Source organism: Mus caroli, chromosome 17 (assembly GCF_900094665.2).
Source record: "Mus caroli chromosome 17, CAROLI_EIJ_v1.1, whole genome shotgun sequence".
Lineage (NCBI taxonomy): Eukaryota > Metazoa > Chordata > Mammalia > Rodentia > Muridae > Mus > Mus caroli.
In genome coordinates, this window is record NC_034586.1 from 43,506,758 (window position 1) to 43,523,081 (window position 16,324).

Below are 16,324 nucleotides of genomic sequence, written 5' to 3' on the forward strand. Positions count from 1 at the left end.
ACATGTCCCATGTGGGGTCTCCCTCCCTGCTGGCACCTGGGTCCTTAGTTCAGGAAGGGACGGTGGGACTCAATCCCAGTGGCATCACAGAGTCTGTTCAGGAAGGCTTTGTTTTTGTTTAAAACTTTGGTAACTTTTTGACCATGTTAAATACATCTACAGAGAATTCCCACTGACTGCTTACCCACTTCTTCTGGGGACGGGAACCATTGCTAGTTGCAAAATCAAGACAATCACAGTGACAGGTTTTCCCAAATCTTTGGCTGTATTGCAATGGTTGTTTCATTTTGTAATCTCCAACTGAACATACCCTAACCATGGATTAACAATATAGGTACTGACTGGTTTAACAGTATTTATCCAACATAACAAAATAAACTGCAATTTGTTATACTTTTTTTTTTTTTTACAAAACATTTTATAAATATTTTTACAAAATGTATACAAAGCAATTTCAAGTGAGACATACTATACAAATGAAGGTATTTAAGCAAATAAAGCCCACACCACACTGACAGTGAGTGACCGTCCTTGGAGCCGGCCAGCCTGTGAGGCCTCCTTAATCTAACAGAGTCTACTAAAGTCTCCAGAGCTAAAGGATTTCCTTATCGTAATTGCCAGTTCAAAATTTGCTTCATCTTTAGGCAGTACTTAAGGACACAGAAAATCAATGCGTAATAACAAATTCATACTTTTCCACAACAACAAACGGATTAAAAACAAAGGGAAGAAAAAGTGATTTTTTTTTGTTACTGAGCACGCATTCTAGAACTCAACTGACTAATGACCCTGAACCACCAACGTTGGCCACTGAGGCAGAGCGCTTCCCTTCAGCAGTGGGGGCTCGGGAGTGAGTTATGACCCATGTGGTGTAACCTAATCACAGGAGTAAAATACACTTTGTAATCTTCATTTGTCATTATCTAGAGTCTTTCCTCCATAAAAAGTAAACTTACATACAAGGACACAAAAATTTACAAGTTTCATTTTGGTACAGTAGGCTCTCCTTGTGTGGGACTAATGTCGTGAGAAGCCCTGTAATCTGACACACAGGAGAGAAAACGAGGGCCCGGGTCGGGGGCTGGGGAGGGAGGGAAGAGATAACAAATATACACGAGACTTTCTTGTCTCTTGAGAATTCCACTGATTTGCAATAATTAAAGTAATTCATTAGTAGCATGTGCTGCAGGCATCCAGGGGCCATCTTGAATGGTAACCATGAGGCTATGAGAAGAGCCTGTGACAGAGAGATCAGGGCAGCCCAGACAGAGGTCTAACTGGTAAACAACTCATTTTTCTAATGTACAGGAAGGAAGTCAGTAACTTGGACATTGGCACAGAGAAGGAAGAAAAGGACGACTCTAAGACAGCCCAGACTCTTCTAGTTTGCTTGGCTGGGCTGTGGGCGGGAGAAGGTCCATCGCTCTCAAAGACTGGCTGTCTCACAGAGTTTTCTTGTGTAGTGGACAGAGGGGTAAAAAAGGCCCACACAGTCTGCTATTGCTCAAATTTCTCTCTTTCTGTGTTTGAGGCAGGGGTGTGTTATAGCCTAAGCTGGCCTTGAAATAGTGACTCTCCTGCTTTGTCACCTGACTGTTGGGATTACAGGTGTATGCCACCATGCCTAGATTGTTGCTGTGTTATGTGAAAAAAAAAAGATAAAAATCAAAATCAAAAGCCTTCCTTTCCATTGCAGGCCAATCTGGAAAAGAAACACTCTACATGATGACCATAGGGACAACTCCATTTTGGGGGTATAATGAAGTGGAGGAGATCAACGGATGCATTTACACAGCCTGGGGATGAACAGAGGGAGGAAGCCCTCACAGGCATCAAAGCTACCTCTGGATCCCAGAGGTTGATGGAGACGGTGGGAGGAGGGTTGCAGACACAGCACTGTGGGCCATGACTACACAGGAAGAAAGCAAGTAGCAACAGAAGACGCCCTGGTGCAGGCCGGCACAGAGGGAAGGATGAGGGCCACTCCTGGAAAGGAACATAAATAATAAAGAGGAAGGCTCGCTTGCTATGGTGTACTGGACCACACACAGCAGGGGCGGGGCCAGGGCCAGGACATGGCCCCCTGTCTCCTGCCTGGGTTCCTTCCTTCAGTGGCCTGCTGGTTGTGACCTTTGGTTTACTGTGTTTGGGAATGACTGATACACTGTTGCCTACTATTCTCTGGAACAAGGCCAGAGTCCCGTTCAAAAGCCTCAACTGAAAGAGTACAACACAGTTTTCACGTGAAAGCCTTTTGATGCTTGGCTAAGGGCTGAGGGAGAGGGGACACAATGGAGCAGAATTCAGTGACAATAAAGAACATAGGTTATGTTGACTTCACCCAATTATAAAATGCAAAACTCTTTGAAGTCGATGGAATACATGGAGACCCCGGTGCCTCCCCAACTCGCTGCTTTACAACTGACTTCCACTGTTCCCTAGTGAGCCTGTGAGAGTCTCAAGGCGTACACCTGGGGCTAAGACCAGAACATCCTCAGATAGAATTCAGCGCGAATGTGCTGAAGACAAACACAAGGCTTTGCTTCTGCAGCAACGCACAGCACTGGGTGTCAGGAGGATGCTCTGTGGCTGTGCTCCTGGCGTCTTAGCCAGGGCGGTGGGCTTCCAGGTAGAGCACCGGCTACCCACCGCTCAGAGGGCTGGTCAGGGAGAATCTTCCCTACGCAAATACCCTCTCCCCCGGAACAGAACCAAACCAAACCTCTACTTTGGAGCTGCAGTGAGAAAGTCTTTTAAAAAGTGGCTTCTATCAGTCCTGTTTGATTTTTCTTTAATAAGTCTGTTCTTTTGAAATGACTTATGATTGTCAAAATTTTACCCAGGGCCAAGTGTACTGTGGTCTCGAGCGACAGTGCTAAGAAACAAACCACAAAACAAATTAACGAACAACAATGGCCGTAAGCACTTTCATAACACTTGAAATGTGGAGGGCCTATCGGACTGCTTTCTAGAGAGAGGTGGGTGTACTGAGGGGTCTCCCCGCAGCCATGACGACATGTATTGCTCTTCAAAAGAACAGGGTGAGATTAGAAAGGATAACCTGTGATGGAGGACCAAGCAGGCTGGAGACAGACGGGAGCCGTTTCCATTTGCTTTGCTGGGAGAGAGTGTAACTGGTCCGGGGCAGGGTCTGGAGGAGGACGGCTGCTATTAACACTCTAGAATACTATTTACAGCTGCTTCTAAAATGGAGTCCGTTTCTACAACGCCTTCACTGTGGTCCGGGATGAATTTTTCTAGGCAGTTTTCCTGCGAAGCCATTGGAGAAAAGCTGGGGAAGTCCAGGTCCGCCGCGCCGCTGGCCGTAGGGTCGCTTTGCGGCCGCCCCGCGTTCTTGAGTTCCAGGATGTTCTTAAAGGTTTTCTCTAAGCTCTTGGCGAGCTGGAGATCTGGCTGGGGCTCACCCGACCCTTTCATGATGTCTGTGTGTAAAACCTCATTCTTTGGGGAATTCCTCAGCGCTTTGTCCTGGAAGGAGTCGAGGCAGGGCATCTCCATGTGCGAGCTGGCCAGGACGCCGGGGAGCTTGCTCTCAGAGCCATGATCTGGCCTGGGCAAGCTCTTGCGGTGGCCCTCGGGGCCCGGAGAGCACCTGCTGACCTTGGCAGGGTCCCTCCGGCCGCCCTTGTCCTCAGGCGGACCCCGGTATTGGCCTAAGACCCCTCTGTCAAATTTCAGTGTTCTGCTGTGGCCTTCTGACTTTTTAGAAATGTTTCCCTCTGCAGAGACCACGATGTGGTTAGGCACTAGATGAAACTGGTCATGATTCGTTGCTTCTGCCATGCCTGGCTTGGCTCGGTCTCTGCTTTGGGCCCTGGGCACCTGATGGAGCGAGCTGGTTTTGCTGCGATGCTGGTCACTCCTGTCAAGCGGGGTCTCAGGTGCAGCTTCGTCAAGTTTGAAGGAACAACAGAAATCGGCCTGAAAACCCTCTGGAAAGGAGATCAGAAAGAACTTTAGCGGTCAGAGGACTAGCACAGGGCAAAGCCTCTCGATAAGGCAGGCACAAAGGCAACCCTGCAGTCCTAGCTAGCCCCGCCCCTTGCCCTCTTCTGCTCATCTTCCCGCCCACTCCACTCTTGACCCTTCCCTCAGAAACTCTCAGAGACAACTTAAGAAAGGAGAATCTTCTTCAAGTAGCCCAGGTTCCAGGGCCAGCTTCCACACAGGAAGCTGTATGCAGAGGAGGTACCCTACCAAGTGAGTTACAAGCCTACTCCCCAGTGTTTCTTTTTTTTTTTTTTTTTTTTTTTTTTTTTGGTTTTTCGAGACAGGGTTTTTCTGTATAGCCCTGGCTGTCCTGGAACTCACTTTGTAGACCAGNTTGTAGACCAGGCTGGCCTCGAACTCAGAAATCCGCCTGCCTCTGCCTCCCGAGTGCTGGGATTAAAGGCGTGCGCCACCACGCCCGGCTCTCCCCAGTGTTTCTTTTGGGAACTAACTGCTCTGAAAATAAAAGTTCCAGCTTCAACCTGCTTCCTTCCTGAGAGCAGTGGACTTTGTGGCAAAGGGGACAACCTGTCTCTGGGTGATAGAGTTAACAGACAGGTGTGAGAACCACACCACTTCTCCCAGAACATAAAGCAAATGGCAAAAAGGCACACACGTTAGCTGCCTGGAAGGACAGAAGGGTGCAGAGGAGCTATGTCTGAGTGAAGAGTTGGGCTTTGCCAGGTTCCAGAAGCATTTGTGAGGAGCTGAGGTAGAGACCACAGCGGCTTCCATGAAGGGAAAAAGGAAAAGCTGGCTTCATCTAGAAAACTAGACGGGATGCACAGAGCACCCATCACACCTCTGATCCTGAGCTACAGGGATGGAGGCTAAGATGGAAAAAGAGGATGCCATCTAGTTGACACTGGTATCCAGGCTCTCCTCATGCAAGACATGACAAACTGACAGAGTCATCACAAGCTACTTTACCAAAGACAGAGATTTCAGTTCCTCAGAAAAGGGCTAGAAACAGATCCTCTAACATTGGCCTTCTGTGAGGCTCCTGGTCCATACCCAGTGTTCCTTCCAGACTTCTCCATTCCTCTCAGTCCACACAGTGTATTTATAAACGCCTTAGCCAAGGCAGGCCTAAATGGATCCTTAATGTTAAACTGTCAGAAAAGAACAGCTAGGCCTAGGGCTCCTGCCTGTAACCCTGGTCCTGACGCGGGTAATTACCCTGAGTTCAATACCAGTTCAAAATCATGAATTCTGGCATAGCCTGGGCTTCAGAGTGAAGCTTTATCTTAACAACCAAAATGACATCACAACTGGGGACAAAGAGACCCTGAAGCCGTCAGGAGCACCGGCTGCTTTTTGCAGAGGATGTTGTGCGGGCCCCAGCATTCACGAAGCGGCTCATGACCACCTGTAACTCCAGTTCAAGGAGATCTGTGGCGCATGCCTTTAATCCCAGTACTCGGGAGGCAGAGGTAGGCGGATTTCTGAGTTCGAGGCCAGCCTGGTCAACAGAGTGAGTTCCAGGACAGCCAGGGCAATACAGAGAAACCCTGTCTTGGAAAAACAAACAAACAAACAACCCCCCCCCCCAAAAAAAAGGAGATATGGGCTCTTTGAGCATCAGGCATGTATATGTGGGCAAAACAACCATATACATAAAAGTTTAAAAATATTAAAAAAAGACAAAGTCAGGTGGTGGTAGCACACACCTTTAATCCCCACTTGGGAGGCAGAGGCAGGTGGATCTCTGAATTAGAGGCCAGCCTGGTCTACAGAGTGAGTTTTAGGACAGCCAGGACTATACAGAGAAACCCTGTCTCAAAAAAACAAACAAAAATCCTAAAAACAAACAAATAGAACAAAAAAGAAGACTAGGTGTTGGAGAAAGGAGACTACAGCAAAGGAAGGCAGCAGTGCGGCCACAGGGGATGAGCCCGCTTCAGTATGGAGCAAATGCACTCAGACACTACTGGGATCACAGCAAGATACAAACTCCAGGGGCTGGAGAGGTGGCTCAAAGGCCACCAGTGCTTGATGCTCTACCAAAGGACCTGAGTTCACAGCAGCTGAGAGTGTGCCTGTGGACTCAAATTCTAAGGAATCCAAAGCTCTCTTTTTGTTTTGGTCTCTGAGGACACCCCCATACATGTCGCATACACACACACATATATACACACACACACAATGTGTATATGTAAATCTACAATCTATACATATATCTTAAACAGCCAGTGACTTGAGGAGCTTGCCGGCCCGTCTGATGACCGTAAGTTTGCAAGAGAGAACAGCTTCCACAAGCTGTCTTCTGACGTGCACATGTATACTCTGTACGCTCACACCTTTCCTTTCTCTCTCACCCACACATTTTTTAAATAAAAAAAAAAAAAAAAAAAAAAAAAGCAGGCTGGTGAGATGGCTCAATGGTTAAAAGCACTGACTGCTCTTCCGAAGGTCCTGAGTTCAAATCCCAGCAACCACATGGTGGCTCACAACCACCCTTAATGAGATCTGACGCCCTCCTCTGGTGTGTATGAAGACAGCTACAGTGTACTTATGTATAATAATAAAAAAAGCTTTGGGCCCAAGTGAGCAGGGAGTGGGGCAGACCAGAGCTAGCAGGGTTGAATGGAGCGAGCAGAGGTCCTAAATTCAATTTCCAGCAACCACATGAAGGCTCACAACCATCTGTACAGCTACAGTGTACTCATATACATTAATTAAATAAATAAATCTTTTCTTTTTTTTTTTTTAAAAAAAAAGCTAGGATGCAATGTAAAACAACTCAGAATGTCAAATCCTACCTAGCACAGGAGCTCTAAAACCATTTTTATAGATGGCATAAACAAATCCAGGTGAGACTTACATTCCATGGACTGCTGTGGTATTTGCTACTCAGGGACTGAGGCAGGAGGATCACTTTAGGCACATGAACTTGAGATCAACCTGGGCAGTACATATACCTGAGCAAGGCAGGACCACGTGCTAGGGCTCAGGCCAGTGGAAGCCTTGGCTGCACACACCTGACAGCCCAAGATTCCAGGGAGAGCTATGAACTGACTTCCACACGTTGTTCTCTGACCTCCACACAGATGCTGTGCCATGTGTATGTCTACCTACACACGCCACATGCAGGCCTTCACAATAATATACACACATTGGTGTTTTTGTTTTTTTCGAGACAGGGTTTCTCTGTGTAGTCCTGGCTGTCTTGGAACTCACTTTGTAGACCAGGCTGGACTCGAACTCAGAAATCCGCCTGCCTCTGCCTCCAGAGTGCTGGGATTAAAAACATTAGACACCACACCCAGCTCTCTTTTAGAAAATGTTTCTGAGCCAAGTGTGGTGGTCAGCATGCCTGTAACCCTAGCATGTGGAGATACAGACAGGAAGGCTGACAGGTCCAGGCCAGCCTGGGTTACATGAAACCCTGTCTCACTTGTCAATCTCCTGAATAGTTAGTATATGCCATTTTGTTTCTGTGTATGTGTCCAGGAGACTAAAGGTAACGTGTGGTACTTTTATGTGTTTACCACTAAGTCAGATACCTAACCCCAGCTTTTTTATTTTTAATTAATTTTGAGATTAATATTTAAATCATGAGATTTGTTATAACATTTCTTTCTTTTAAAAAAAGATTTATTTATTTATTTATTTATTATATGTAAGTACACGATAGATGTCTCCAGACTCGCCAGAAGTGGGCATCAGATCTCATTACAGGTGGTTGTGAGCCATCATGTGGTTGCTGGAATTTGAACTCAGGACCTTCGGAGAGTGCTCTTACCAGCTGAGCCATCTCACCACTTCTTAACTGTGTATTGCTGTACTTGCTCACAGTAAGCCTGATCCACTACACTCCCCCTCTGGTCCCTTCCTATCTCAGTATTTTTTGTTTGAAACAAGGTTTTATTCATAGTCCAATGTGGCTTTTAATTTGCAATCTTTTTGTTGCTGGGAGTCTGAGATCATTCCAGCCAGGACTACATATTAGTGACACTGCCTTTAAAGAGAGGAGTGGGCTGCAGAGATGGCTCAGCAGTTAAGACCACGTACTGGGGCTGGTGAGATGGCTCAATGGGTAAGAGCACCCGACTGCTCTTCCAAAGGTCCAGAGTTCAAATCCCAGCATCCACATGGTGGCTCACAACCATCCGTAACGAGATCTGGCGCCCTCTTCTGGAGTGTCTGAAGACAGCTACAGTGTACTTACATATAATAAATAAATAAATCTTTAAAAAAAAAAAAAAAAAAAGAAAGACCACGTACTGTTCCACGGTACCTGTGTTCATTTCTCAGTACCCATGTTCTGTGGCTCGCAACTGCCTGCGACTCCTTTTCCAGGGAATCCAATACATCCAGCTTCCACAGGCACCTGAACTCAGTGCATATCCCCCATCCCCAACACACACACAAACACAATTAACAATTAAGGGTCTGAGAGATGGCTTAGCAGGTAAGTGTGTGCACTGCTCCTGAGTCTGGCTCCCTGCTGTCGTTTCAGGAGGGTTCCAGCTGTCTTTAACTCCAGCCCCAGAAGGACCAGCACCTTTCTGGTCCCGGAAGGCACCCCCACTTGCATTCACATGTGCTACCTGCCATACACACATAATTTAAAAAGGAAATCTTAGGAAACAGGAGGGGATGGAGAGACAGCTTGGCGGTTAAGAGCACTGACTGCTCTTCCAGAGGTCCTGAGTTCAAATTCGAGCAACCACATGGTGACTCACAACCATCTGTAATGAGATCTGACGCCCTCTTCTGGTGTGTCTGAAGATAGTGACAGTGTACTCATATCTTTTGATAAACATATCTTTAAAAAATGAAATAGAAAAAAATTTTTAAAAATATTTTAAAGGGGTAGATTTGGATCTGAGTGCTCACACCTTTCACCTCAGCACTTGGGAGGCAGAGACAGGCTGTGTAGTTTAAGGACATCCTGGCCTACACAAGAGCACCAGGTCAGCCGGGCTCAGAGCCCGTTGTCGATAGGGAAAACTGAAAAGCTCGCAGGGGGTGGGACCCTGGTTGGCCGAGGGAAAAGTCCTCTGCTCATAATTGGGGACCATGCTGCACGGATGCCTTCTAACTGCAGCCTGCAGACAACAAGGGCCTTTCCAAATACACTGAGAAACCCCTGGCTCAATTTAGTTTTCCAGGATTTGAAGTTTAATGGGGAAAACCAGGGCCTCAACGTAATGCAAACTCCAGTTTGGATCTTGTAGACCAGTCAGTCAGTCTTGGTATACCCACACACCCCTCTCAACTGTGTCAGTTTTTCCTTCCCAGAATTCCCGATCTGCCTGTTGGACTCACCAAAGATTGTGGTTCACACAACTTCCCAGTAGCCACACTGCTGGGAAAACTGTCACAGCCTACCCATACTCTTCCTGCACCCTTATGACTCTTACCAGGATCTACGAGTGCCAGACGCTTGTCCCTCGACAGGGAAGCTCTTTCCTCCTGGTTGAACATCCTGTCAATCATCACCATCTCTGCAGAGGGGTTGATCCTCTGAAAAGGAGAGAGGCCAGTCACTTCAGAAGCGTTGACAGTGTCATTCAAACCTCTGGGCTTGGGTACTGAAGGAAGCTGGGGTAGGTGAGAGCTTGCTGCCTAGATGCTCTTGAGCTCCTTGCTACACACACGTGTGCTATACACACAGGATGCTATTACATTTGCTGCTAATTTTACAACAAAGTCTCATGGACAATCACCCTTCCTGATTATGCTGGGATTATAAGCATTGGCAGCCATGGCCAGCTGTAAGTAGCCTCTTCGCAAATAATAGAGCTCACAGCCATCTGTAATGGGATCCGATGCCCTCTTCTGGTGTGTCTGAAGACAGTGACAGTGTATTCTTTTATATAAAATAAATCTTTAAAAAAAATTAGAGCTCATTTTTAGAGACAGGGCTTCACTACAGAATCCTGGCTACCCTTGAATTCACAGAGATCCACCTGCCTCTGCCTCCCGTGGGCTGGGATTAAAAGAGTGTGCCACCAGCCGGGCGTGGTGGCCCACGCCTTTAATCCCAGCACTCGGGAGGCAGAGGCAGGTGGATTTCTGAGTTCAAGGCCAGCCTGGTCTACAAAGTGAGTTCCAGGACAGCCAGGGCTACACAGAGAAACCCTGTTTGGAAAAACCAAAAAAAAAAAAAAGAGTGTGCCACCATGCCTACCAAGGTAGTCTCAGAAATTCTCTATCAGAAATGGCTGTAGCTGACATTTGCCACTGTCCCTCCCAGCAATTGCTAAGTGTGGAGTTTCCCTTCAACCTTAAACACTTCGGCTGTATAAACTCTGCCCTGGTGGGAAGTCCTGTGAAGTCCTTGAGCCTTTCTTTTGCTGTGCCTTAGGGCTGGCTGAACTGCAAGCAGCCATGCTAGAGGACACTTTACCATGGCATCTTCTAGGAGCAGGAATCTGTATTTGTTCAGCATAGCTTGGGTTCTTTTGAGGAGCTGAGTGGCGACTTCTTCAAATTCATTGTCCACTTAAAACAAACAAACAAACAAACAAACAGGGAGAAAACAGTAAGAAAATCATCCATAGACTGAGGGCCTCTGTTCGTGAGCCTGACAGGAACTCCTCCCAACAGCCGATCTGCAGCAAGCTTCCCTCTGCTTAAGATCCTGCAGAGACCCGGGGTCCCTGTGTGGTAATAGAACTTCCTCTAACACAGCCTAGAAACCCAACAGTGGATTACTGACAGCTGCTATAGGCGGGCCAGGAAGGAAGAGCAATGGACTCCACTTTCTGGCTGACAGGCTAGCTCCCCAAGCCTCTGTCCCTTCACAGAAGCAGGTGGCAGGAAGAGCTGAAGCAGGAAAGATTGTCTAAGAAATGTCACATCTCCCCACCCTTCCTAGAGTCTTTAAAGATACTTGCAGTTGACTCTGGAAGCCACTCGCCAGCCCTCCCAGGAAGCCCCAGCATGTGGGGAGATCAGAGGCTCTGGGAGGATCAAGATCATGGCAGTGGAGGATGGAGAGCCTGGAAGGCAGGAGGGAAAGTGGGGTAACACCAGAGCTCTACTGTTGGACTTAGTGACAGAGAGCAGGGCCAGGCATCGGGTGTGTGGGATTCTCAGAAGTTCCTAACCTTCCTAAAACTGATGTCCTAAGGCATTCAGCCAATGACTTAGACTTGCTTGGGAGCCTCAGAGAGCTAACTTGTGCGACAACTAGTGTGGAGATCATTTGCACTGCAAAGTCCCTGGTACAAAGCCATACAACTTATAGTCAGCAGCCTCAACAGCACCTCCCAGTCACTGCTGCCCCTGTGCCAGCCAGGAATGGCATTTGGAGAAGCCATTCATGGATTATTAAGAACAGGTCCTATCTTCCTCATGGGCTGGGGGTACTGAGAAAGCGAGTTATGCCTATGATAAGAACAGCTGTGTGTCTCCCAGTCAGGGTGCTGCACTGTTCTTTTGGGCTGTGGCTGCTCACCTTGCCTCAGGTCTTCCTCCGTGGGCATGGAGCCCTGGCACACGTGGTAGGAGAGCAGTCTCTGCACCGTGTCATTTAGTGACCGGAACTGGCTTTTGTCGGGTGTCACAGCATGGGCTTGGTCCCTCTGTAACTGCTGGAGGATGCTTTAAGAGGGAGAGTGAGTGTTCAGCTAAGACCACATTAGGAAGCCAATGAGTCCAAAGGCGAGTTAACTACAGTACAGTTCTACAGGACAACCAACAGCATTCTCCACAATCTTATTCTGTATATTGTTGGGCTATGACCCTGACCTCAAAAACATAGTTTTCAGCCGGGCGTGGTGGCACACGCCTTTGATCCCAGCACTTGGGAGGCAGAGGCAGGCCAGGAGCATTTCTGAGTTCGAGCGAGGCCAGCCTGGTCTACAGAGTGAGTTCCAGGACAGCCAGGGCTATACAGAGAAACCCTGTCTTGAAAACAAAACAAACAAACAAAAAAACCCAACCCAAAAAACAAACGAACAAACAAACAAACAAACAAAAAACCTGTAGTTTTCCCATCAGGCCTCAGTGTGGGTGTTCAGAGAGACCACAGCAATGGCTGACCACTGGCTAGCAACACTCCTGCCAATAACAGTCCATATACAAGTGGTTTTTCTGTCTCAAGAGACAGGGGGCATTCTCTTCAAGAACAAAACAACAGTGTACTTTATCTGATCTATTTACAGGTCCTGATGAAAGCAAACTGTAGGAAAAGGTTTCCAAAGTAAATCAACAGCCCTGCCTCTTTTCCTGTGTGAGTATGTGTAAGTACCAAAGTACCAGCGCCCGGGCACCTATGGAGGTCAGAGGACGGCCCGGAAGACTCAGTTCTTCCCTCCCACCCTGTGGGCTGCAGAACCTGACCCATCTCTGGCCACCAGGCTTAGTGTTTGGTGGCAAGCTGCTTTCACTTGCTGGGCCCAGTCTGGGCTTAGAAGAGCTGGCTGCTGTGTATGGCTTGCTTTACGTGGGTCAGAGATTGAACTCCAGTCTGAACTTTCCCAACTAAGCCATTGCCCCAGCTCTCAAACTCCTTAAAAAAAAAAAAAAGTTGTAGCCCTGGCTGGTCTGTCATTCGCAGTACATTTTTGAAAAGGCTAAGAAACTCAGCCACTGTAACTGAGATATGTGGTATGTTTAGTGACTACAAAGGCCTTGCAGCACTCTGAGAAAACAAGAATTGAAACAGAACTTACAAAGCTCCTTTAGTCAGCTGTTTGGCAGCAGGCCTTTTCTGTCCTGGATGACTATCCACCTAATGATAAAAGACAGGAAGAAAGTCACAAAGTATACTTATAGATAAAGGTTACTGTGTTCCAAGTTTTTCCTATTATCTGTCAACAAGGACTTTAAAATGCAACCCACTGAAGACAGAGCCCAGCAAGCACAGACAGCTCCCTTGTAACAAAGAGTACCAGAGTTATGTCTACAGAAAGCTGGATAGCAACTCTAGTTTTTGTTTTTCAAAGACAGAGTTTCTTTCTGTAGCCCAGCACATAGGAGGCAGAGGCAGGCAGATTTCTGAGTTCGAGGCCAGCCTGGTCTACAGAGTGAGTTCCAGAACAGCCAGGGCTACACAGAGAAACCCAGTCTCAAAAAACCAAAAAACAAACAAACAAACAAACAAACAAAAAAAAACAAAACCAAACAAACAAAAAACCCCAAAAAGCTAAACATAGGACTGGAGAGATGGCTCATCAGTTAAGAGCACTGACTGACTGCTCTTCCAGAGGTCCTGAGTTCAATTCCCAGCAACCACATGGTGGCTCAGGACCATCTTTAATGGGATCTTGATTCCCTCTTCTGATGTGTCTCAAGACAGCTACCGTGTACTCATATACATAAAATAAATAAATCTTTGAAAAGAAAAACAAAACAATCTGTTTAAAAAAAAAAGCTAAACATAAAACGGCTTCCCTGCCTCTTTAAGGCTAGCGGTGTGAACTGCTGAGACTTTACATAGTACAAAGGTGGGTCAGACAGCTACGGAAATGCCCGATTTCATGCATTCAGGATGGCTCCTCACATAAAAACAACAAACAAACAAATCTTGCCTTGCTATGGACCCCTGGCTATCCTGGAACTCATTATGTAAATCAGGTTGGTCACAGTTTGTGGGACAGATACCACTCTGACATGGTGACTGCTCTGATTTTCCTTTGTGAAGTGCTGGGGACTGAACTCTGGGACTTGGGCTCATCAGGCAAAGGCTAACTACCAAGTTATACCCTGTGACGCTTATAGACTGTCAGCTTGAGAGGAGCCAAAACCTCCTAGGAAACAAACCTCTGGGCTCCTGTATGAGTGATCGAGAGCCCTTCCCCCACCCCCACCCCAAGGACTGTACAAGGAAGGAGGGAGGGAGCACTGCCATTTTCTGTCCCCTGGCTGCAGACACAATAATTCTGCCAGCTGCTCCCCACTGCTGCTCTCCTGGTCCCTGCCAGAGACCACACTCTCCAACAGTGAACCGAACCAAACTCATCCTTCCTTAAGTTGCCGTTGTCCTTAAGTACTCTGTCTTCGTCTGCATAACAAGCAAAGCTCTAGAATCCTCAGCCCCAAGATCTGTGTGTGTGTTTGTAGGTGTGTGTGTGTCTGTACAGCACTTTTGGGGAGCAACCCCAAAGGTGTACAGTCTAGGCAACTGCTTTACCCCTGAGTTATAGGCCTCTTCTTGTTTGGTAAGACCTCTGATTAAAAGCAAGTTTGGGGAGAAAAGGATTTCTCTGGCGTACACTCTCAGGTCACAGACCATAGCTGAGGAAGTCAGGGCAGACACTAGCCGAGGCCGCGAAGAAAACACTGCTTGCTAGCTTGTTCACTCCATTGCAGGCTCAGGTTTAGCTTTCTTAAACAAAAAATGGTGCCACCCATAATGGGGTGGACCCTCTGACAAATATGACAACCAAGAGGCTCTCTTATAGACGTGCCCACTCTTATAGGCAGGCCAATCTCATTCCCAGGCAATTCCTCAATAAGGCTTCCATCTCAGATGACTCTAAGCTGTGTCAGATTGATAAAGCTAGCTAGGACAACCCAGAATCCAGTAAGCACATCCGTCCGTCCATCCATCCATCTACTATGTGGAGGGTACTGGTTGTATGTAGGTACTCACTGCTAGGTACTAAACCCACACTAGGCAAGTGCTTCACAACATCCCAGCCCTTCATCTATGATGGCTTCATGAGGCACCAGAAACATGTCAGGAACAGTTGAGAAAGACACATCCTGGAAGTGTGATGTGACCAGGTCTGGCCCCCTGGGAAGGTCTTCAGCATCCACACTGTTGCAAGCACTTGGAGACAGACTAGCTGTGTGCCCCGCGTTAGGTACCAACGCTGAAGCCTTCTGAGACTGCACACTCTGGTTAGAAATCATCACGAGCGGTTTCCTACCTGCACAGCTGTCTGGCTCGGGGGTGATCCAACTGAGTTCTCTTGTTGTGCCTGTGTGGCCCCCAAGGTCGCTGGCATAATCTTGCTTCCAGAATCCTGTCCTGTTAGAATGAAGGTAGAAGACAGGAGTCAGATCCAGCATGTGTGTTTTAAAAGGAGTTCTTTCTTTTTTCTCTCTCTTTGTTCCATACAAGGTCTCATTATGTACCCCAGTCTGGCCTGGAACTTCTCGATGAGTAAATCAGGCTGACTTTGATTTTACAGAGACCTGTCCTGCTTCTGCTTCTGTGATAAAAGGCTTGACCACCACACCCAGTCTGAAAGAATTTCTTGATGAAGACCTGTTGGGAGGAAGGAAGCACGAGGAACTGATCTCTTAGCAGTGGAAGCAGAGGCAGGCACTATTAAACTCTGGTTCGGTAATAAATAGAACCAACTTAGTCCATGGTAATAAATAGATGTACAAAAGCTACCTGTAGTTTTCAGTTGTCTGCCTCTGAGAAATAAGTCAGCCAGTGTTTGGGTAACCTGTCTCTTCCCCCCCCCCCCTTTGTATCAAATGGCAATGTGGGTGTGTCCCAGTATTTTCAATTGCTAATGGCTGTGCAGGCAGAGTCAATTCTGGCAGGATACTAGGTATTGTCATTTCTCCTTTGCTTCTCTGAGATTATCATGTTAAAAAGCAAGCAGCAGCATAAAGGTCACACAGCCCTCAATGGTAAAATGGTTATCCTGCTGCTGACTGGTTCAGAGGGGATGGGTAAGGAATGTGGCTTTTGTAGAAAAAAGAGAGGAAGGCTGAGGCTGGGGTAGAGTGCCAGGGTTGATCAAGGAGGTAGAGAAGCAGACCGGACAGAAGCAGAGTGGAACTTAGCTGGGAGGCAGGCAAGGTAGAGAGACCTGGGTAAGTCGGGTTAAATAATAATAATAATGATAATAACAATAATAATATAATAGAGGCTAGCTGAGAGACTGCCCCAGCAAACAGGCCTTACACTGCACAGATGTCTCTGTGTCTTTATTATTAAACCTCAAGTGGGACCCCAAGAACCCCACAATAAGCCTGCCAGCACTTCAGACCTCCAAAATATACTTGTAAATACACTTCCAGGAAGGGATGCTCTAGCTTCTGTTGTTGTTGTTGTTGTTTTGTGTTTGTTTGATTTTGTTGTTGTTTTAAACTATGTGTTGAGCTGGTAAGAAATGTTGCTATACTCGGTCTTAGGCCAAAGGCTGTTTGTACTCTGAGTAGGAATGGAGTCCAGCAGGCAGTAAGTGCCTTAAGACTGGATATAGCCTACAGGTGTCCAGTTTGGGGAGTGGGGTTTCCAAACATACACACAGACAGAAAGACAGACAGACACACGCATAGCAGTGTGGGACTGGTCACAAAGTTCTGTGAGCCTTGCAGAGCCAGGGCCCATCACTTCTAAGAAGCACATTTTCTATATAACCTTGTTTTTTTTTTTTTTTTTTTTTTT

At 47.1% G+C, this 16,324-nt stretch overlaps 1 protein-coding gene across 2 annotated transcripts in view; it reads right to left on the bottom strand.

The window, feature by feature from the left end:
- Positions 1–241: 241 nt before the first annotated feature.
- The window catches only part of Bicral (BRD4 interacting chromatin remodeling complex associated protein like), a 60,211-nt gene continuing 44,128 nt past the window's right edge, over positions 242–16,324 (bottom strand). For both annotated transcript variants that reach the window (XM_021186300.2, XM_021186299.2), the window contains exons 7-12: positions 14,844–14,944; positions 12,642–12,700; positions 11,423–11,568; positions 10,370–10,464; positions 9,381–9,483; positions 242–3,953 (exon numbers count right to left, since the gene is read on the bottom strand). In XM_021186300.2, coding sequence (XP_021041959.1) covers positions 3,172–3,953; positions 9,381–9,483; positions 10,370–10,464; positions 11,423–11,568; positions 12,642–12,700; positions 14,844–14,944 — 1,286 coding nt within the window. In that variant the 3' untranslated portion in view covers positions 242–3,171. The remainder of the gene's footprint in view (positions 3,954–9,380; positions 9,484–10,369; positions 10,465–11,422; positions 11,569–12,641; positions 12,701–14,843; positions 14,945–16,324) is intronic.